The sequence below is a fragment of the Gossypium hirsutum genome, chromosome A05 (assembly GCF_007990345.1).
Source record: "Gossypium hirsutum isolate 1008001.06 chromosome A05, Gossypium_hirsutum_v2.1, whole genome shotgun sequence".
Classification (NCBI taxonomy): Eukaryota; Viridiplantae; Streptophyta; class Magnoliopsida; order Malvales; family Malvaceae; genus Gossypium; species Gossypium hirsutum.
In genome coordinates this window covers 11,156,430-11,179,202 of record NC_053428.1, presented here as the reverse complement: position 1 = coordinate 11,179,202, position 22,773 = coordinate 11,156,430, and the positions used below count along the sequence as shown (strand labels likewise).

At 31.3% G+C, this 22,773-nt stretch overlaps 3 protein-coding genes across 10 annotated transcripts; 2 read left to right on the top strand and 1 right to left on the bottom strand.

The window, feature by feature from the left end:
- The first annotated feature begins 3,788 nt into the window (after positions 1–3,788).
- LOC107958504 (26S proteasome regulatory subunit 8 homolog B) lies at positions 3,789–6,496 on the top strand. Of its 3 annotated transcripts, none has more exons than XM_041113345.1 (5): positions 3,789–4,252; positions 4,931–5,032; positions 5,227–5,290; positions 5,790–5,900; positions 6,171–6,496. In XM_041113345.1, the coding sequence occupies exons 1-4, from the start codon at positions 4,205–4,207 to the stop codon at positions 5,819–5,821; spliced, it is 246 nt and encodes an 81-aa protein (XP_040969279.1). In that variant the 5' UTR covers positions 3,789–4,204; the 3' UTR covers positions 5,822–5,900; positions 6,171–6,496. The 3 variants fall into 3 exon arrangements, 2 of the variants coding, with proteins under 2 accessions (XP_040969279.1, XP_016749793.1); XR_005927059.1 differs by lacking the exon at positions 3,789–4,252 and adding an exon at positions 4,259–4,586; XM_016894304.2 differs by lacking the exons at positions 3,789–4,252; positions 4,931–5,032; positions 5,227–5,290 and having other exon boundaries at positions 5,334–5,900.
- Positions 6,497–10,531: 4,035 nt separating this feature from the next.
- On the top strand, positions 10,532–13,301 carry LOC107958503 (coniferyl alcohol acyltransferase). The gene is made up of 2 exons (XM_016894303.2): positions 10,532–11,502; positions 12,141–13,301. The coding sequence occupies exons 1-2, from the start codon at positions 11,086–11,088 to the stop codon at positions 13,095–13,097; spliced, it is 1,374 nt and encodes a 457-aa protein (XP_016749792.1). The 5' UTR covers positions 10,532–11,085; the 3' UTR covers positions 13,098–13,301.
- Positions 13,302–14,885: 1,584 nt separating this feature from the next.
- LOC107958502 (uncharacterized) lies at positions 14,886–22,315 on the bottom strand. Of its 6 annotated transcripts, none has more exons than XM_016894301.2 (13): positions 21,998–22,315; positions 20,685–20,828; positions 20,488–20,545; positions 19,968–20,057; positions 19,524–19,637; positions 18,688–18,837; positions 18,016–18,153; positions 17,216–17,724; positions 16,763–16,862; positions 16,579–16,638; positions 15,810–15,902; positions 15,601–15,720; positions 14,886–15,496 (listed from the first exon to the last, which is right to left on the bottom strand). In XM_016894301.2, the coding sequence occupies exons 2-13, from the start codon at positions 20,720–20,722 to the stop codon at positions 15,173–15,175; spliced, it is 1,794 nt and encodes a 597-aa protein (XP_016749790.1). In that variant the 5' UTR covers positions 20,723–20,828; positions 21,998–22,315; the 3' UTR covers positions 14,886–15,172. The 6 variants fall into 6 exon arrangements, with proteins under 6 accessions (XP_016749790.1, XP_016749789.1, XP_040969277.1 ...); XM_016894300.2 differs by lacking the exon at positions 21,998–22,315 and adding an exon at positions 21,047–21,954; XM_041113343.1 differs by lacking the exon at positions 21,998–22,315 and adding an exon at positions 21,459–21,954.
- Positions 22,316–22,773: the final 458 nt, after the last annotated feature.

Sequence of the window (22,773 nt, the reverse complement as noted above, 5' to 3'; positions counted from 1 at the left end):
TAGCATGGTGGGAGTGGAATCAACTTTTTTGCTTGGGACCATGCATGTTACCTTTAATTGGGTAATTTGCGCAATTGGTCCCCTCCTTTGTGCTAGCCTTCAATCGGGCCATATTTAAGTTTTATATTATTTTAAATCGGCCCTGCAGTCTGTGTGCTATTTCAATTTGCCCCCTTTGCGCGGTATTTTAAGATTTTGGGCATTTTTAATTTTAGATCTCGGACATTTATACACAATTAATTTTAGCCCAAAATTCTGTTTCAATAATTTGTTTTACTTGTAAGTTATCTCTTGGATTTTGTTTCTTCTCTCAATTAAGTTTCAGTTATTCTTTTTAGAATAAACAGGTTTCTACATATTATTTTGATTTCATACTTTTGTAATTATTATTTTTCTCTTTTCTTTTTTTTTCACATGCATACCTGTTTATATGAAATACCTTTATATTATTATTACTACTATATGTATATATTTATAATATTACTAATAGTTTATTTTTTACATTATTATGTATATACCATGTAAATATTTTAATATTATATTATGTATACATTATATATATATCTTTTAATATTGTATTTTTATTGTTTTGCATATGCCCTAATATTATATCGTTTATATATATATTTTATTTCCCATATTATCTTACTTTATATATTTTTTAACTATATCATGTATATGCTACTACTATATATCTATTTATGTAGTATTATTAATAGTTGTTTCTAATAGTATGATTATTTCTAATATGTATATATTATGTATTTACCTTCAATATTATATATCGTATATTTCTAATACTATTACGTTATTATTACTATTACACTATTATATATTTTTACCCATTACTCTTTAAATACACTTGTTTTACCTTTTACTCTTCACTCACTATATATATTGTTTACTTATCTATATATTCACATACATATATATAATTTCACACATCATTCCAAAATTTTTATTTGTATTATTACTATTAATATTATTATTATCTTCACTATACTATCATTCTTTAGTCTTACATAATGATTGTTTATTTATTACTAGTTTTTTTAATCTCGAATATTTCCTAGCTTATTTGTTATTATCTTTTTATTCGTTTTATTCATTTATTTGTTACCTTGAAATAAGATTTTTTGCAAATAAGGCAATGCTTGGTGTTTGGAAATTTCGAGAAAGCAGTGCCCTAACTTATTGGGTTGCCACTTTTCTCGTTGAATTCGAATAATTAAGTACCCTTCTAAGTTTTTAGAGGTTTTCTAAATGCAAGCCACTATCTTGGAATTTCAAAGCAATATGTCCTAACTTATTGGATATAGCGTTTTGCTGTTTCGAGATAGGAATTTCAAAAAAGGGATAACTTAATGTCAATACTTTGACGCTAGTGAATCCCAATTTTCAAAGTTAAAATATTTTAAAGAGGACTACATCTTAAATTTTTTTTTTCTTTCGACATTAAAGACATTTGATAATCAATTAGGTACCAATTTTTGGGCGTTACGAGGGTGCTAATCCTTCCTCGTACGTAACCGACTCCCGAACCCGTTCTTTTATTTCGTGGACCAAAACTAATGATTTTAAAACAAAATGTTTTAAAGGTGATCCAATCACACCCAAAAAGATTGGTGGCGACTCCCGTTTTCGTTTTTTAAAATCGATTCCCATTTTCCAAAACTCGATCTGATAATGGTTTCGACAATAATGATGACTTGTTATGTAGTTGATGAGCATGTTATTACTTTATAAGGTATTTAGGTGATACACTAGGATATAAGTATGGAAAGATGATGCTTATGCTATGCCATGTTTGAAATGACTTGATAATTCTTGCACCTAAGTTATAAGGCTAATATGGAATCAATTGAAAGATGATTTGAATGGTGGATGATTGCATGTTAGATTCAATGTTTTGAGGTGTCAATTGTGGTATATTAGTTAGGCAATTAGGTTGATTATTAAAGTGATGTTGTTGACATGTTGGAAATGAATAGGAAGGTCCTTAGTTGATGATTTTTATGTTATAATTGTGTTTATAAGATGCCATTTGAGTTTAGGTGTTTTTTTCTTTTTGCATGAAATGGACATTTTAAAGATGAGATTTTACCATTTTTGGTCTTAGGTATTAATAGTTTGGTATAATATTGAAAGTATTTAATCCATCCTTACAAAAAATTAAGGTGGTGAGTATGATGTTCTACAAAAGAGTCCCTCAACTATATTTTGGTAAACGAGAGAAAAACAGATGGATAATTATGGGATAAATATATTTAATCTCATCAACTTTAAATCCAAATTCGTATATTTACCTTAAAATATTGAATATCATCAACTTTAAAAACCAATATCATATATTAAATTTGTTCAACATTCAGATGAAATTTTGGTCAAAATTCGAAATCAAAATATAAAAAAAATATTTACTATTCAAACTTTGACCAATTACTTTTTCTGTTTTCAATGAATTTCTTTCTTTTTCTCTAAAGAGGGATGAGTTTTTTTTGTTTTTTAAATGAAAAAGGAATTAAAAATGATTTAAAATAACATATCATATAACGTGTATACGTTTTATTATTATATGGGTTTTTATTTAATATATTAGTGATAGGATTTTTTAATGATTAATAAATTGCGGTGTGTTTCATTAATTTTTTTAAAATTATTTTAGCCCGCTTATTAAATTAAGGAACTATAATATCTACTTATTAAATAATTCTCCTCATTATATCTCTAGAATAATAAAGCTTTTAATTAATTCGATTTTAATCATCAATCAGATTTTAATTTAGTAGAGAGATTATAAAAGAAGAAATTACAAACTAAATTATAACAATACAGGAGTGTTTTATATTCTTACATTTAAAAAAAAAAACAATCGCCCGAACTAAAAACATTATACATACCAAACATTTTTTTCCCACCTAAATGAATAAAGACACAAGAATGACCCAGAAAATGAGAAAATAGAGAAATACAAGCAAGCCAAAAAAAAAAAGCTTATTTTTTAAACAAGTGATTAAAGGAAAGAAAAGTAGATGATAGTGCTGGAAAAAGGAGTAGACTTTGCATTCACCAGCTTATTTTATGGTTGTATTTGTCATCCATACGTTGGAAAGTTGTAAAAGAATAGTAATATCTTTTGCTATGCGAAAGGAGTATGTGCATTACCTAGAAACAGAACTAGGTTTATCTAATTAATGGAGGGTCAACTTTCATTATGTACCTTCTGCATTACTATGTCAATAAATAATTTCGACAACTAACCCAATTGTTTCAACCAATTTAGCTACCTCCTCTTTTTTATTTCTCAAATTCATCTAATAATAAAAAATACACATCCATTTTTAAACTTGATGTTTATTATCTTATTCAAAGAGTTTAAGTTAGGTAACATTTAAAAACTTACTCTCTTTTTTTTACAAAAAATAAGAGCAGAAAATTTTAGTTTTTGCTCAATAATTTTTTTTTTGTTCAAAACTACTTTTGAAAAGTATTATTAAATTAGCCTTAAGTACAAATGACATCACCAATTGCATATATAATTATACATACTTTTTTATTTAATATGTAATTTAATAGAGTTATACATAGTAAAAGTAAATAACCAAAAAAAGAGAATAATAATGCAGCAATTCGTGATCCAAACATTGAACTGCCAAAAAGTCGAGGTGGGGATGAATTAATAATACGAAAAATAATTAGTTACAAAAATGGGATGAAAGTAGATTGTTTATGAGCATGGATTGTTTTCAACATTAAGAGCATGTTTGGTTGGGTGTATTGGCCTAATCGGTGGGCCCCACTTAAGCCCCTTTTATTCCCTTGTTTGGTTCATGGTAATGATATTACGGGTGTAATACATTCCTGACTTAATCGGTGAAATCCACCGATTCGTAATACATCCCCAAAGCTCAGTTTAGGTGCTGCTTCCTTTACCCTCCCTGTTTTACCCTCCTGATTGGCTTCCCCATTGCGTCTCCTCTTCCTTCCTTCTGCCTTCTGCCGATTTGCTCCGTCTGTCTCTCAACCTTTTCTTTTCTTTTTCTTTACAACCAGTCAATGTCAGCTCGTCCATCGACCGCTTCGACAAAGAACAGAAGTGGAACAGTGAATTTTGTTTTTTAATTTCATTTTCCCCTTCTGAATTAGATTTCAGATTAAAACCTCGAAAACTTTAAGGATTTGATTTCAAATTCGAGATCATTCAATGGCTGCCCCTTTTCTTTCTACTCCTTTTCAACCCTACGTTTATCAGGTAATATTTCCTTTTTTTTTGCAAAACTCTTTTTACTCTTGTATCGGTTTTCTGTTTGTTTCATGATAAATTTGAGGTAAAGTTGAGGAGACTCAACCTTGTTTCTTTACAACTGGCTTGCATTTCAATGGAATTTAGGTTATGTTATGCCATTTCATCTGTTATGTTTAACTCGCATCGTTGAGAAATAATGATCTGTTATGTTATGCCATTTGATCTGTTATGCCAAAAACCCCTGCTTGCACCCAGGCGATGTGCGTGTATTAAGGGCTATCAATGTGCCTGATTTGCACCTTATGGTCGATTGTGTTGTTTTTTCATAGAAAGGAACCAGGTACGTAAAGGGCATACTCTACGTTTTCTTGCTACTCTGAGAAAGTGTTTGTTCTTCATTATACTTTGCAAAAGTTGATATCATGATGTATAACAAGTACTCTTGAATAATATCATGATGTATAACAAGGCATCCCATGTGGACATACCTAAAGTGTATTATAGGGATGCATTTGTCAGAATTGTTAAATGTTTATTGTGATGCATTTCAGATTGCTAATATAATAATTTTTATTGTTATGTCTTTTATTTATTTAGTGGAAGTTCCTCTATGAGCATGTACACCAGGTAGATGCTTAAATTCTTTTATATGTTGGATAACCAAGCCTTGTTTTGTTGTTTCAGATATCTGTTGAAAGTCTTTGTCCAAAGCAAGCAGAGAACGAGCTTGAGGTTCGGGGACCTCCCGCTTTGAAAGCCTTTGACCCTAAGGAAAATCCTACAAAGGTTTTGGTCGCCTCTTATTATGCTTTGCTATATATTTTTCTGCTGAGAAGAAGGAAGTATGATGTTTTGTCTGGTGATTTTGGTTGTTGGGCTGTATAACTTCAGTAGTGAAGATTCTGGCAGTTCCCTTGGAGTTTTGCATTTTTTCTTTTTATTTTGGTTTCTACCTATATGAAATTTGTTGTTTACTGCAGGCTGCTGAGGGTTTTTGCCGCAGATATGCTGTTCCACTAGATTCTTTGTTCAGAAAGGCAGACGGTGAGTCAATTTTGATTCCTACATAAGGCTTGAGTCTCAGTATTCTGTGCTTCATCTATTTTCTTAATAAAATTACTTAATATGACGCGCTACAACTTACAATCATGATAAAAACATCAAATAGGAAGGAAAACAACAGGCATTGCGTATTTCTTCATTCATGTCATGTTGTAAAAGAAGTGATTCTTTTTTTTTGGTCAAACGCAAAAATGCATCTTACGTTCTCACTGGTATAAATTTCTCAAATTCAGAGCAATGAATTTCTCAAATTGCATCTTACATTAGAAGCCAAATTTTTTCAGTAACATACTTGTCCTGGTTCTTTTGCCCTGGTCTTTTTTTTCTCAACCCGTTCTGGGTATTATGAAAAATATGCAGTGAATAGAGCAGTCCCATAGTAGCAGTGTTTGCTTCTACGGGTGTACCAGAATTTCTCTTATTTCTGGAATGCATCTTATGTCTCTTTAGGTACTTATATTGTCTGTTCAATTATATGCAGTCTCGTTTCGACATCTTAAAAATACATTCTAGAAGAATGAATTTGATGAGAGGGATTGATCTAAAGAAGATTGCTGAGAAGATGAACTGTGCTTCTGGTGCAGAGCTTAAGGTATGTTTTCAGATAATAAGATGTGCTTCTGGATATGCAGACATCTTGCTTCCATTCAGAATATGGTTGGCAAGCTGTGAATAGCATCTTTTCTTCTAGTTTCCTATCTCCTTCCCTTACCCCAACTCCCAAACCGCATAGAGAGATGATTTATTTGAGGATTTATTAGTACATAAGTTGGATAGTCAGACTCAAGGCCTTGGGCTTGTGATTCTTAACTGGTTTGTGTTTGTGATAATTTGTGAAAAACTTTATTCCGTTTTTTTGCAGGCTGTGTGCACGGAATCAGGAATGTTTGCTTTGAGGGAAAGGAGAGTCTACGTAACACAAGAAGATTTCGAGATGGCGGTGGCGAAAGTAATGAAGAAGGAGAGCGAGAAAAACATGTCCTTACGGAAGCTATGGAAGTGATTATGTTTTATTATTTAGTGTGCTTTCGCGGTTTTGGGGTAAATTCAAACATGGAAACCCGATTTAATATATGAACAATGTATAGAATATTATATTATTTGCCTGGCTAGTACTACACACGTCTACTTTTCTAGACAAGGTAAGAGGACATTTTATGAAATCATATTTGCTAAGTTTTGGATTCATGAGAGTGTCATTGGCAAAACTAAAACTGCTTCTAAAATAGTTACTTTATGAACAGGTGACAATAAATAATTGTCTTGCTGTTACTATATTAATCAAGAGAAATTATTTACCTTTCGGGTAGATTATGTACTTTATAACAATCCTTGCCCTTACATTAGTGGAACAAATTATTATAGGATATCTTTGGTACAGCTCCATGCAATATCTTGCATCAAACAATATATTAGTGTAACTATTGTTCTGTCATTTTATTATAGGCTAAACAATAAATTTTAATTAAAATATATTTAATATTAATTATTTCAAATTTTCATTTATAGTATCATATATTATGATTTGAGTAAATTCATATAAGAATATTAATTATTAAGAATTTTATTAAATTATATATTTTAATTATAATATATTTAATAATAATTATGTTAATTTATATTTTACAGTATCATATATTATGATTTGAGTAAATTCATATAAGAATATTAATTATTAAGAATTTTATTAAATTATATATTTTAATTATAATATATTTAATAATAATTATGTTAATTTATATTTTATAGTATCATATATTATGATTTGAGTAAATTCATATAAGAATATTAATTATTAAGAATTTTATTAATTATATATTTTAATTATAATATATTTAATAATTATTATTTTAAATATGATTAAATTATTTATTATTGATATTAATAATCTTATTAAAATTTAAATAACAATAACAATAATAATTTACCAAAACAAATTTCTGCTAATTATTAAGAATTTTATTAAATTATATATTTTAATTAAAATATATTTAATAATAATTATGTTTAAATATGATTAAAATATTTATTATTGATAATAATAATCTTATTAAAATTTAAATAACAATAACAATAATAATTTACCAAAACAAATTTATGTTAAGGGCATTCTAGTCATTTTAGTTTTTTCCATTATGCTATTACACCTCTATTCCATTCAACCAAACACAAGATTACTATTACGCCTCTATTCCATTACATTCAACCAAACAGTGGATTAGCTATTACACCTCTAATCCCAATACACCTCTAATCCCAATACACCTCTAATCCAATACACCTCTAATCCAATACAGCGAACCAAACGCACCCTAAAACGTGATATATTACACGACACTACTTATAAAAATAATATTTTAAAATAAATAAAAAAAATAATTTTTCAATTTCAAAAGGGATGTTTCCTAACAAGGACAAGGACTGACACCTTTTCACATGCACTTTTTCTTTTTCTTTTATATTTTTTTAATCAAAATTTATATTTATATATTTTTATAGTTTTTATATTAATAAAAAAAGGTAAAGTTGTTTTATTTTCATAATTTGATAATATTTTATAATTATAATTTTTTAATATTTAAAATAATGACCAAAATGATAATTTTTTAATAAAATTGACATAAAAATATTAAGATAAGCTACTTAAATAGTCACTCAAATTTTTTAGCAAGTTGTTATTTTGGTCATCGAATTTTTTTGTTAATTTCATCATTTCTTCAAGTGAATTTTCAATTTTAGTCACTCCACCATTAAAATGTATGGCCATCCAACAAAATGTCATTGTAGCTTTCTTTTTATTGGTATAATAACAAATTTAGCCCTTAATATTTTATACATTCTATCAAGTTAATTCTATTTTTTAAAAATTCAGTATATTTCGCCTTTTAATGCTTACACATTATCAAGTCGATATTATTCTAAATATTCAAAAATTTATAATTATAATTATTAAAAAGATAAAATAACTCAACCAACTTTTTTATAAATATTAAAATTTTTATAACTAAAATAAGAACTTGCTAAAAAAATTAAGTGATTCTTTAAATAGTTTACTCTAATATTTTTACGTCAATTTTACTAAAATTTTATCAAATTGGTTATTATTTTAAATATTAAATATTTATAATTATAAAATATTAAAAATTATGAAAATAAAACAACTTAGCTTTTGTTATAAAATAAAATAAAATAAAATAAAATTATAAAAACTATAAAAATATAAGATTTGCTTAAAATATATATATAAAAAGTAAAAGTGCACGTGAAAAAGGGTGTCGCTCCTTGTTTGGCGTTACTCCTTTTGAAATTGAATTATTTTATTGAAATATTATTTTTTACAGGTGATGTTGTCATCCAATTTTTATAATACTTTTTCTTTTTTCCATATTAATGTAAAAAAACCCTAATAATAGACACTACCATGGAAACTACTCTTATTACACTAGACTTTATAGAAGCAAGTTGCAACTCATAGTATATAGTAGAATTGTTCATGGATTGGATTAGATAGATTTCGGGTTAGGTCAAGTAAAAAATTTAGGTCAGGGCTTAACTCACCTATATTAAATTTTTTTATATAAAAATAAATTAAAAAAATATAATAAATCAAATATACAAAAAATATTAAAATAAATATTTCTAAATAAATGGAGAAAAATTAAAATATATATATACTTAAATAACAACAATATAAGTGCAACTTAGTAAGCAAATATCTCTAAATTAGTAACAAAATTAATAATAAAATAAGAGTTATACAATATCCAAACCATAATAACAAAATAGTAACAATATAATAGCGAAATGATAGCAAAATAATGAAAAAATAGAGGTAAAATAGTAAAAAATAACAACAACAACAACAATTTTTTAAAAATTGGGGCCGGGCCGTTTAAAAACGAATTTTTTTTTTCAAAGTTCATTTTTTAAATTTATGTTTTTATCCAAATCCCGTCACTTTTTAGTGGCATTCAGATTCTTATTAATGAGAAGCTTGAAAAATGTTCATTTGATATTACTAGTTGTTTGAAAATCATGAATTCCCTTTTCCTGTTGGTTGACTGATTCCTCATTATTCTGAATTGTTTTATTTGTTTATTTGGCTTAGAGTTGAATTTTCAGATTGTTTTTGGGATAGTTAGTTTGTAACCAATAAAATCAAGAGAAAGCAAGGCATCTGCTGCTTTCAAACACACAAATTAGAGCCGGTTATTAGGTTAATTTAAAGTTAGTTCTTGGGATATATATTTATGCCACCACCACATATTTCAACAACAAAATAATTCTTCTTTATCATTTTTTGTGTCCCCCCAAGCTTTGTGCCCTCAACATTATATCTCTTTCTTTCTCCAAACCCCTCAATTTCCTCACCTGTTACACAAATCAAATTAAGTTAATAATTCAGTATGCTGTAATTTATAACAAATTTTACCCACCAACCCATTTCATTTAGATTACCAAATTAAATATTATCATCCTAAAAATTTGACTTAACACTTATAATTAAACCTTAATAGTTTCTTTTTTCCTTTCATTTAATTTTCTTGTTAAAAATAATATAAAGTAAAAGTATTGCTAAAAGTTTTTCTATTTTATATATATATGAAATAAAAGAATATTAAAAAAGAAATGAAACACATATTCCACGTGCAAATAAAAAGTTTGGAGTGGGACACCAAATTGCAAGACAGCAGACAAATTTTGACAATTGTCTTGCTTGCTACCCTACCTTCATTAATTGAATTTTGATGGTAGCGGTATAAAGTTCACAAGTCGGACCGAGTTTGAATGGATTGCTATAGAGTATCATTATCACAACTATCTGAGATTGAATTTCCTTTATCTTCATTCAATTGCTTTCAGCTTTCAACAACTTGAGTTTTTAAATATGAAAATAAAATTAAGATGATATTCCGCATTCATTTCTACTTCACACGTTTTTCCAAGGATGGTCCATGTAGTTTGCACCCGCATTACTTCACCAAAGCTGTTCATGTGTGAGCATTCCTTAATTTCGCTTTCCAGATGCATTTTATTTTTTCAGTTGTAATTGAATAGAATATAAAAAGAAAAAAGAAAAAAAAGAGAGTAAGAGATGAACATAGATAGAAGCCATGCAAGTTTAATGACCTTACTGGGTTGTGAGCATTCCTTAATCGCCTGCTTTTGGGGGTTATTGGTAATATATAATAATAATAATAATAATTTATAAATAATTCATTTGTGTTTCCATGGATATAAACTTTTTGCTGGTTTAATGACTTTAGCCATAAAATAAGAATTGCATAAGAGCTGGGAATACTACAGCAAATATCCAAAACTGGATTAGGAACAGATAAGCTAAATGAAAGTTAGGCCCATGATTCAACATAGAGAAGTTATAGAATTAGAGTATAAACGAGACAATTTGATTATAGGCCGAGAAGTATTTATTCTAACCTTGTTGGATAAAGAAAATAGAAGCTAAAGCAGGAGCATTAGCCATGCATGAAGAAAATGTACACCACACAATATAAGTGGATAATAAATGGGAAGAAATTTATGAGTGGATAATAACTTAGAGGACGTAATTAAATGTGTAATTTAAACTTTAAATTCTAAACCTTAGTTTATTAATTACTTAGCATTAGGATTATATGAAAAATTCTTAAATACTTTCTTTGCCTATAAATTGAAGTTACGATGCTCATGCAAACTCGTTATTATCATTCGGGTATGATATATCCCACCAAGAAACAGAACAAAAAAAAAACCCCAGAGCTAATAGGTAAGCAGGCATGGGCGCAAAAGCAGATTTTACGGTGACGGTGAGCAAGGAGGAAATTCTGGCAGCAGTGTTACCATTGCAACAACACTGGCTACCACTCTCTAACCTTGACTTGATTCTGCCTCCCGTCAACGTGGGAGTTTTCTTTTGTTACAAGAAACCAGAAGGCAGCATCGTGAGCTTCACTTCCATGGCCAGTGTCCTGAAGGAAGCCATGGCTCAGACTCTAGTCTACTACTACGCCTTTGCGGGTGAGGTTGTGGCTAACACTGTGGGCGAACCCGAGCTGCTTTGTAACAACCGTGGGGTGGATTTCGCAGAAGCTTATGCTGATGTTGAGCTTCGAGACCTCGACTTGCATAACCCTGATGAAAGCATTGAAGGCAAACTCGTACCTGAGAAGAAACATGGAGTGCTCTCAGTTCAGGTATTATAAAGGATGTTCTACTTTAACTTCAACCATTTCCCTAACGTCAGAATAATAACAAAGAAACACACTCAGATTCATTCCTTCTGACTCAGAATTAATATCTCAATTATAACCAAAAGACTTAGGAAATATTTTTATTCACCCTTTTCACTAGATGACGATAAATTTGATGGGGGAGACAACTTCCTTTACGGCCTGCTTCTAGACCACCCAAAATGATTTTTTTTTTAAATCTATTAGAATACTGCAATATGTCTAAGTTTTAGATCATCTATGCCACAATTTAATCAATATGAAACAAATAACAATATATATCATCATGTAGTAGCATACATGATGACTGTCCTGAGAGTCAGAATTTGTTAATAATCATAGAATAAGGCTAAGGAATTATTCATTAACAATATATTATCTATGATAATTAACAAAAAAATAATATTTTCCTTTTATATTCTTCATGTTGACTTTAATTACTTCTATATTTGAAGTTGGTAGCTAAATATTAGGAACTTTAATAGTTAATTTAAAGCTTCAATTTTAGTTTTTACCTATTGAGCGATTTTTAGCGAGAACTAAACTACTTTTCTTTTTGGAAATAAACGAGAACTAAATTTGTATGTATATAATACTTACAGGCAACAGAACTTAGATGCGGCGGAATAGTGGTGGCATGCACATTTGATCATCGAATAGCAGATGCCTACTCAGCCAACATGTTTCTTGTATCATGGGCTGAAATGGCTCGATTCAAGTCAATCTCTTTGGTACCCTCTTTTCAAAGGTCTCTGATGAACCCCAGGCGTCCAGGGTGCATCGCCCCCTCCTTGGATCACATGTATGTGCCCATCTCCTCATTACCACCCCCTAAACAGCAACGTCAATCCACTGATCATCTCATTAGTCGCATATATTACATCACTTCGGAGCAAATCAACGAATTTCAATCACTAGCCTGCACTAATGGATACAAAAGGACCAAGCTTGAGTCTTTCAGTGCCTTCCTATGGAAACTGATAGCAGTCCTTGCTGCCAAGGACGGTTTCAAGTGTAGCAAGATGGGGATTGTGGTGGATGGAAGGGTCAGATTAGGTGAAGGAGATGAAGAGAAAGCGAGTTCAATGAGTTGCTATTTCGGAAATGTTCTTTCCATTCCGTTTGCAGGGCAGAGAGTAAGTGAACTGATAGAGAAACCGTTGTGGTGGGTGGCTAATCAGGTACATGACTTCCTGGAGCAAGCAGTGACAAAGGAACACTTCCTGGGACTGATTGACTGGGTTGAAGCTCATCGTCCTGAGCCAGCACTATCTAAGATATATAGCAATGGCAGCGAGGAGGGACCGGCTTTTGTAGTGTCATCGGGGCAGCGTTTCCCGGTTTCGAAAGTGGATTTCGGATGGGGTAGGCCTGTATTAGGGTCATACCATTTTCCTTGGGGAGGGGATTCCGGATATGTCATGCCGATGCCGAGTCCTGGTAGAGAAGGTGATTGGGTGGTGTACATGCACCTCTTAAAAAGGCAGTTGGAGCTGATAGAGGCGGAAGCTAGCGATGTGTTGAGGCCCCTTACTTCAGATTACCTTGAACTTGATTAAATTTTTTAACCTGCTTTCAATGTCCAAAAATAACATTTGGTATCAGAAATCTCAAGTTTGAAAGTGTGGTGTGAGTACTAAAGCTAGCTGGTTTGGAAGTTTGTGTTGTATGATATTACTACTTCAAGAGTTTTCTAACTTTGATGTAAATTTGTAAAATGCAAAATTACGTACCTTTTTAGCGGTGGTTAATTTCAATCAAAACCCAAATATGTGTCTTTGCACTTTTTAAATTACATTATTTGAAATTTAATTAACTTTTATATAAAAAAAAAGTAAATTACATTCAAGGTTACTAATTTGTTAGTATATTTATGTTTTGTTCATTAGACTTTAAAAAATTATAAAATAGTCATTGAATTATTCAAAATTTTCATTTAAGTCGTTTAAGTTGTTAAAATTATTATTATATGGCCTTCTTTATTTATATCCCATATACCAATTGACCGCTCTCCTCCTTATCCTCTTCTATGGTTCAATTTTTTTTTTATGAAACATCTTTGAATGTTATAATTTGCGAACTAAAATCTTAATAACTTTCTTTTCCAATCTCATTCTAATCAACTTGGATCTAAAGTATGTTCTTCTACTCGTCAATGGGTACTAACTAATCTATTGTACTGATCGTCGAATAGTCGCTTCGAGCTCACTGCTCGAACTTTAAAAGAAAAATAACAAAGTTAAATCTGAAAAAAAATTCTGCCTCAATATTTTAATCAAAATAATTAAAGATAATAATTATTTAAATTGATTAATGTTATTATAAAAATAAATAGTTATGTCTAATTAAAATATAATGATTAAATGTTGAAAAGTGAGAATAAATGATTAAAATTGAATATTTATCATCATAAGATAATGGGAAAAAAAGCACTCTCACGTGTCATTGTAAAACTTTTGCTCGATCCTTGTCTCAAAATTAATTTTGCTGAGGCAATTGTTTATTTGGTAAGGACTTTTGCTCTTTGTTTTCCTTTAAAGATAGCATAAAATAAAATAGGATAAACAGAAGTTGAAAATAAATATCATATATATATATATAACTATGTATAACCCGTATCGGACCAGAACGATTATTTGGATCGAAAATTGATTGAAATATTAATCCAGAAAAAGATTTTAAATTGATTGATTTGAAAATCAATAGAACTGAAATTTTTTTTATTATTATTTTTTAAAATTTTAATCAAATTAATTAAATTCATCGAACTAACAAACTGATAATTTAATAGATTCAACACCAATCTAGTTTTTAAAAAATTGAGCACAAATCCTTACAAAATAAGAAAAGTCGGGTTTTAATGAAGTGAAGTAAATGATGCGTGCTATCCTAAACATGTCTGACTCACCACTCTGTCCTTGTAAATTGTAATAATGATAATGTTTTGAGAGGTTGCTATAACGGTGATTTGTTGTCCAATTACTCGATGGGTTACCATTCAAGCTAGGACCAATTTACTGTTACCTACACATGAAGATAAGAAATGGTTGGGCGAGTTTAAAAGCAGATGAACATAGATAGAAGCCATGCAAGTTTAATGACTTTACTGGGTTGTGAGCACTCCTTAATCGCCTGCCCTTTGGGGTTATTGGTAATAAATAATAATACTCAATTTATAAATAATTCATTTGTGTTTCCATGGATATAAACTTTTTGGGGTTTAATGACTTTAGCCATAAAATAAGAATTGCATAAGAGCTAGGACTACAGCAAATATCCGAAACTGGATTAGGAACAGATAAGCTAAATAAAAGTTAGGCCCATGATTCAACATAGAGAAGTTATAGTTAGAGTATAAACGAGAAGATTTTATTATAGGCGAAGTATTTATTCTAACCTTGTTGGATAAAGAAAATACAACAGCTAAAGCCGGTGCATCAGCCATGCATGTAGAAAATGTACACCACACAAAATAAGTATTGTCACTCTTGATGCATGGGGACACACCAAAACTGCTAATCACCCTGGTCTTTCTCAAGGAATTATATGTTACCATTCACTAATTTTTGTACCTTTCTGTGTGATTCAACTCAACAAGCAAGGAGAAGATGTAAAACCTATTATCGACATATTATCATTGGATTGAAATATTTTTATCTGGCAAGAATAAGTAACGGAAGCGTGAATCGAAGGGAAGAATGCCGCAATTTCGAGATCCAAGAAGGCTTTGCCTCCTTTGTGATATGCATTGCTCCACAAAGGCAGCTTGATTTGGTGGCAGGTAATGAGATATCCATACTGCCAAATTGGAATCATCCACAAAGCCCTTAGCGAAGCAGTGCAGTAACTTCGGAACTAATAGCTTCCCTTTGCTGCTAACCCCAACCGAAGCTCGTATAAAATCGCGTTGTGCTTCTTCAAGCTCTTCCCTAACATTCTTAGCAGTGTAAATTCTCACCTGGCATTTGCACCTCACTTGTCATAAATTCTACAACTCAAAATAACCAAATTGACTGTGTATGTGTGCGTGTGAATAAAGAGGAAACAAACGATGGAGATTACCGCAGGTGATGAGTACATCCCAGAACTGAGTGCAAAAGTTACAAGTGGTTCGTATGTATCGATTGCAGACTTGCGTTGCTCATCTGACACCTTCAGTTTGTGAAGGGCAAGAAGCAAAGCCTAACAAGAAGTTTTAACATTTGTTGGTTATCACCAGTTTTAGTTTGTGAAGTACGAGAAGCAAGAAACATATCACAGAAAATCCATACAATTTGTGGTCTATGCAATGGTGGTTTCATCTTCAAAATTACATATTCGATTGCAGCTGCGCTGAAGGAGTAGCCTCCAACTGTATATGCTGCCTGGAAGAGTAAAAACATTTCATCAGAAATAACTGCAAAAATCTAAAACTTGACTAAATTAATAATCATCTTGTAGTTCTCCATGTGAAGTCATCCCCTTATATATAAATTAGATATAAATATATAACGTAGAAGCTTATAAATTGTAGATGAAATGAGATCTAGAATGAAGAGACTACTAAATTATTCAATGCCTGTTGAACCAGGAAGTTCTCCAAAGTATAAGATTTGAACATCGGAGGGCCGGCATATATGAAGGGCTTAATCTTAATTCTTCCCTTTCGTTAGTATTGCTTCTTTTAGGAGATAAACCCTTTCTTTAACCGTGATTAAGACAGCTGCAATCTGTATACTCATAAATACTTGAGAAAAAACATGGTACTGGAAATAATTTAACACAAAGAGCCCCACTAAACAGCCAACTATAAAAAATTAATATGGACTGTGATTAAGTCTTTGTACTCTACAGCAAAACTAATGGCACCCACATGTCCGTTGAACACTAATTCAAAATCATTGACTAAAAGTTACCACGACACTTTCCCCTTTTCTGAAGGGGGAAATGGCAAGTCTCATATCAAACTAGATAGAGATGCTAAAAGATAATAAGATAAACATGTAAAACAAGGAAAATAAAACCGATATAGATTCAGGTTGCTCATTCAACAATTTATACCTTTTGCATCAAGGAGAAGAGCTTCAAGTCACTTCTTGGAACCCCATATGCTAAGTAAGCCTGTTACAATGTGGATACCACACACAGAACAATATTGTCAAGATGAACTAGTATGCATGAAACTCCACTACTCTTGAGAGGTAATTGTAAAATTTAAACTTGCAAAAGAAATAAAGAAACTGACATGCATGATTAGGGCGTTATACAAGTTGATCCAAAAGGCAAGCTTCTCGTTGCAACTCAAGTGTATAGGATTCACTTTCGCCAGTTGCTCCACAAGTGTTCTGTTCTCCAAACAATTGAAAGCAAAAACAATAATGAATCATATATAGTCCCATACAATAGTTATACCATCCAAAAAGAACTTAGTATCTTAAAGGTTGTTAACTTACAAATTTTCATTTATTTTATTTTTTAATTTTTGGAAAAAGGAAAGAGTATCATCCATATAAAAACAAAACATGTAGACATTCTACTCATGCTCTAATCACTATACTTACAAATCTATTAGGCTATTACTCTATTCTGGTGAATCTGGCCCCATGAAAGTAAATCTCTACAGTTCCAAAATCCTGATTTGATAATCATTTGCCGAGTTAGAAGCATTTAATCAAAAAGGTTTGACAAGCTTTAATACCTGAACTTCCTTAAGGCCCCAGATGCATATTCCAACTGCTGCTTCCCAACTGACATCCAAGATACTTCAGTCGATAATCCATAATTTCCAATTTCAGCCCAGCTTAATTTCCCACGTACTCTGTATGGATCAAAGGAATTCTCTGAAGCCAAAACTTCAGAGTTGCTTTGGATATCAACTTGAGGGCTCTGCACCCAAGAAGGAATCATCGAACGTTCTGATGATGTCCACCATGATGAATTTGATAGATGTCCCCGAGGTGATAGAGTTGAGCTGTGGCTATTAGACACAGATGATTTGGAAGGTACAGCTGAATCTGCAAGAGATATAAATATATTTCTCATGCATCTCACCATCTCTTCTGATAGCCGGTTAGGGTGATCCCAAAGGCCTTTAGGCGTTATCCCTCGTGAAATCTCCTCAAACCTTAAAGGTTGAAGAGATTTGCCATCTGTCTTTGCAGATATTTTCTTCCCGTCATGATGCAAAATCATGTCCATTGCATTCTTCTGAGAATCATGAAAACATGAAAACATGAAATACTAACAAGAAATTGCATGCTTTCAGTGAACATCATGATATGTAAAAGGTAGTTTTCCATGTTCTCTTCAATTCTGAACTCAGAAATTGGTTATAGAAGTAGATAGACAAAATACTTATTAAGCTTTCAGTAAAAGAATTTCAGCTAATCAGCTTTAAAAATGGGACCAATGTTTTATCAAGAAGCACTATAGCTGTCAAAATAGCTATGAAGCTGAAAGCCCTATTCTAAAGAGGCACAAAAGAAGCTAGACATTTACCTCTCTTACCAAATCCAAAGACGATGAATCACCAGTAGATTCTGAGGGGTGGTCAGTACGCTCTTGACATGAGTTATCATCTGAGGAATGATGTAATACAGAATCTGAGTGCTGCAAACACCTTGATGATGGTGACATCTGGATAACAAAAAAAAATTTCATATTCACAGCCAAAGTATGTATAAAAATATATGCAATATTTCCGTAATATCACCTTCATATCATCTATTTTTATATTTTATAGTTAAACATAGTATTGACCATTACAGAATAGGAACTGTAGGCAAAGAACAATTAAATGAGTTATGCACATTCAGCTCATCTTCACAACCATAGACGATTCTTAACAGAAAATATATGTTTATCATTTGGAGCACAAATCAAGGTTTATAAACCACATGAATTTGTTTTCGTATTGACTTACTCCTGTCAGTTAACTACGACAAGTCTATAAGATCTAACTCATCACAACTAACCACAACAAAGCTACAGGCTACAAAGAACTATAACCTTTAAATCATTGGCTTCAACAATTTTTCAGAGCAAGCTTAACTTACAAAAAAAAGAAAGTTGAAGAAATAGAAAGGAATTGCAATTGTAACTAGGAAGGATTTATGTTTTTATAGAATGACATTAATTAGCAGCAATTTGATAATGAAGAGAGATACATACCGATGGAGAAACTGAATGCCTCAATCGATATTCAGCAAGCCTCCGTTCATTTCTCTCTTGACTAAGTTGAAAATGCAAAGAGATCATCTCCTGTTCAAGTTTTGAGATGGTACCTTCCAATACAGCAATATGGGACAGAAGCTCCTGAGCCTATAAGAGAATAGGAACAACGGAAACATTATAACAAACTTTATTAAAGAAACCAGTTCACAATTTAATGGTAATGCCTAATTTGAATGTACAGAAAAAAGGATTTCATGAACACTTCAGTGAAATTAATAAGTAGAAATCACAAAGAACCGGAGAGAAGCAGTTAATATAAACACCAGATGGCTGCTTATTATGGATATGTTCAAAGCATAGTAACATTTTCAGTAAGCCCAAAATTTTACAATATGAGGACTCATCTTGTGATGCGTGGAATGGGATATTGGCTTAAACAATAACGTCAACATTGATGAACCATCCAGACAAATGCTATATGATACATGTGCAGATAAGGATACAAACATCAGCTTTGTTGGGACAAAAAAATCCTAATTGTTGTCTGAAAGTTGTGGCATAAAGAAGTAAGTTAACCTTAACTAATAAAAATAAGAGGTTTTAAAATCTACACTTTCAGTTAGAAAGTAGACTATAAAAGCTTGTCATTTATCGTATAAAACAACACTTGTGCCATTTTCCAACCTTCGTATAATATATTGCTTTGAACTTCCACAAAAATTTGGCTCACAAACAATCACCATGAAATATGAAAACCAGCAGCAGCTACATCTAGACAAGACCATAAGGTGAAATTACCAACAGCAAGCAAAGATTAAATATAACTGACATACATGGTGTGGAAGGCATGAAGGACTCGACAATTCTGAAGCATTTTTCTCTATAGCACTTTCCAAAACAGAATGCAAGTCTATCTCTTCTTGCAGCTTTTGTTGCAATCTATGTACCTGTCAAAATTTTCTAAAAGATATAGTTGCTAGAATTGAATCATATGGACTAAAATAAGTAGATTTTCTCAAGCATTCAGCATATTATAACCAAACTGAAAATATAAGACTCCTCTTAGAAAGGCCATAAAAGAAAACCATCAATAAACCTCAGGGGCTCTGCAAGTCCATTCCCGGTACTAAAGTTAGATTAATTCATTGCCTATTAGAAGTAACAAATTTCACCAAAGATATAGAATCTTCAATGCTGCAGGACAACTACTTAATGCCATCTTAAGTAACTAGTGTAATGCAATAAATAAAAGGTTATCACAGTTAAGTAATGCTTACATCCTGCTCAAGTTGAAACCTGTAAGGATAAAAATCGCTGCTTTTAGAACATGATTCAACACTTCCAGTCTCTTCATTATAACTTGTTTCCTGAATAAATCACCAAAGTCATTGTGAATATCAAATCTAAATTGAGAGAAATTGTTAGAAATAACCAGTACTGCAGTAAAAATCTTATTATAGCCCCTAGAAAAAGAACAAAGGAAAATTCTTAGGACTTGAAGTCAGCCAACAAACAACATGAAAGAACTGCTTGTTTGTCTCTGCTGCAATGGGTAGAATATACTCAAAACTATGGGTAAGGTTGTAGATATTCGATATGTCATCAAAAAAGAAACTCTAGTGACCAGTGTGCTAAAATCGCAGAAAATTACATAAAGATTGACTCCAACAACATTCAGATAGAAAAAGGAGGGAAGAAGAATAGCAAATTGTTTTGACCGACAATGACATAGCTCCATGGATATTTCATTCAGTGTTAATCAACAATCATTATAAGGGCAAGAACACCATCACTTACCTCTATCGATGAGTTATTGTCTTGAAGTTCACTAACAACATCTAGCTGACCTTCATTTCTGCAGAAAAAGCACATTCAAAGGAAAGGAAAATAAAGAAAAAAACCATGAGAAATAAAATAAAGTAAAAACTAAACGTAAACTGTTAAGAGCATAAGAAAATTATCAAACAAAGAAAATAAACAAATGCAATCCTTACTGGCTTAAAGCAGATTGAACAAGCGAAGAGTCAAACATCTTGTATTCATGGGATTTAGCTTTCTTCCAAATAGAGAGGACCCTGGAATTTCCAAAATAGTTTGGCTTCTATATCAACCCCATATGCAAACAAGCATCATAAATTCTGCAATTCAAACATCAAAAGACTATTTTATTTTTTCTAGAATTTTAAATTTGGGAAACTTAAGATAGATTTGGTCATCAATGATCTTTTGTAAGAATGAGTTGTTCTGGACAGAGTACTATATGGCTTGTGAATATGCAGGTGAGGACAAAGGAAGTCAATGAATGCACAGCTACCAGTCATTTTCAACACAACCATACAAATCAAAATAAACTCACCCTGGCACCTTTGATTTAAATCACATACAACCAACAGATATTGAAGTAGAAATTATTTCAAAAAGGAAATTTTGTAGAAAAAAAATATCTTTGAAACCATTTCATAGTTAATGAATTGCTTTCCCACTTCATGAAAATCAGAGCTAAAGCAAAAGCTGAGAATATTATGAGGATATAATTAACACACAAAAAAAAAAGGAAAAGGAAAACGACTAGATGCAAAGAATATGCAATTATAAGAAACAAAAAGAAGTGGGGTTATCTCCCACTGCTAATTATGGAACACAAAAGCAGCTTCCATTGTGACCCTAAAAAAAAAACAAGCAAAGGGAAAACTTGACAACCCCTTGAAGAGTTAATCAAAGTTTATTTAAAAGCAGAAAAGTTGGTTGCTTTTCTGCCCTTTTCATACCCATTGAAAGGGATGAAAAGTCTAATGAAAATGTGGATTGATGGATGGAAAAGAAAAAGTGAAACCAAAACTGAGATTTCAAAAGTAGTGGGGCAAACAGTAAATCGGAAAAAGGAAAAAGCAATTCAAGGGTTTTTTCAGTTTCCACTAAGTAAAAAAGATTCAAAACCACAATTAAATGATGAAACAAATTGAGTCAATGTAAAATTAAAAGGTAAAACAAGAACAATCCAAAGGACAGATCTTAATGGTCCCCTTTCGTGCTCCAAGGACTTGGTTTTTCTTTTTCCATACTGATACAACTCATAGGCTGACCCATTACCCATAATGAGTGCCCTTTCCTTACATGCATCTTTCTAAACCTCACAAAAAACTAAAAAAAGCAGATAAAAGAAAAAACAAGAACCCAATTTCATAATTTCAAATAAAGAAAGGGAAGGGGAAGAATGAAATTTGTCATAAAAAAAGTAGAAGATGTCTTTAATCCTAAAGATTAACATTAGAAAAGTCCATTTCCAGTAAAAACAAAAAGAAGAGACCTTTGACAAAAAAAAAACTTGAAAAATCCAAGCTTGCTAGACACTTGAACAAAAAAAACAAAAATTACACCCAAATCCAACTTGAAACTTCTTCTCAGCTTCTTCTTCTTCTTCAGCTTTGTTTCTAAGAGGAAGAAAAAAAATGGACTTGGTGGTCAACTGGGGGTACTTAAATTCTCTCGGTATTAGCTTGAAATTCAAATCTATCGAAAGTGGGGGTGGATATAAATGATTGACAAAGATACGGTTGAGCTAACTAAAGACTTGGTAAGAGAGATTTCAAAACAGAGTAAAAACAAAAGTACAAAGAATCTTAGAACAACTTCCAAAACATGCAATGTTAAATATGTATATATTATTTTGTCTTATGAGTTATGACTAACTCAAGATTATGTGGTCAATTTAAAATGGATATGACATTATATGTTTTGTGTCGTGTCTGCTTGTGGGCAGAAGCTAGTGAAGTCGATGGGTGATACCTTTTGTTGTGGAAAAGGAAGGGTTTTTTTCATTAAAAATAAATAGGACCCATATTTTCAGAATTTGGGTTTTGAAATTTGAAATTTCGAGGAAACCCCAATCCATTAGCAAGAAATCATGGAGATTATGACTTTATGATTATGATGATGCTGTTTTTCTCATTTTGTGTGAATTTATTAAATCAATTGCATGGATTTTTTCCCCCAAGCGCCACTGAAGGTTTACAAGGGTGAACATGACATTGATTTATGTTGATATAGATGTGATGTTGAAGTTTGGAGCACGTCTACACAAAA

Bases quoted from the DNA above. Each gene is read 5' to 3' on its own strand.
- LOC107958504 (XM_016894304.2), top strand. From the start codon at position 5,784: ATGCAGTCTCGTTTCGACATCTTAAAAATACATTCTAGAAGAATGAAT. The intron at 5,901-6,170 runs GTATGTTTTCAG...GTTTTTTTGCAG, and splicing joins CTTCTGGTGCAGAGCTTAAG to GCTGTGTGCACGGAATCAGG.
- LOC107958503 (XM_016894303.2), top strand. From the start codon at position 11,086: ATGGGCGCAAAAGCAGATTTTACGGTGACGGTGAGCAAGGAGGAAATT. The intron at 11,503-12,140 runs GTATTATAAAGG...TAATACTTACAG, and splicing joins ATGGAGTGCTCTCAGTTCAG to GCAACAGAACTTAGATGCGG.
- LOC107958502 (XM_016894301.2), bottom strand. From the start codon at position 20,722: ATGTTTGACTCTTCGCTTGTTCAATCTGCTTTAAGCCA. The intron at 19,638-19,967 runs GTAAGCATTACT...AAATTTTGACAG, and splicing joins GGTTTCAACTTGAGCAGGAT to GTACATAGATTGCAACAAAA. The intron at 15,721-15,809 runs GTATGGATTTTC...ACTTCTTGTTAG, and splicing joins CATTGCATAGACCACAAATT to GCTTTGCTTCTTGCCCTTCA.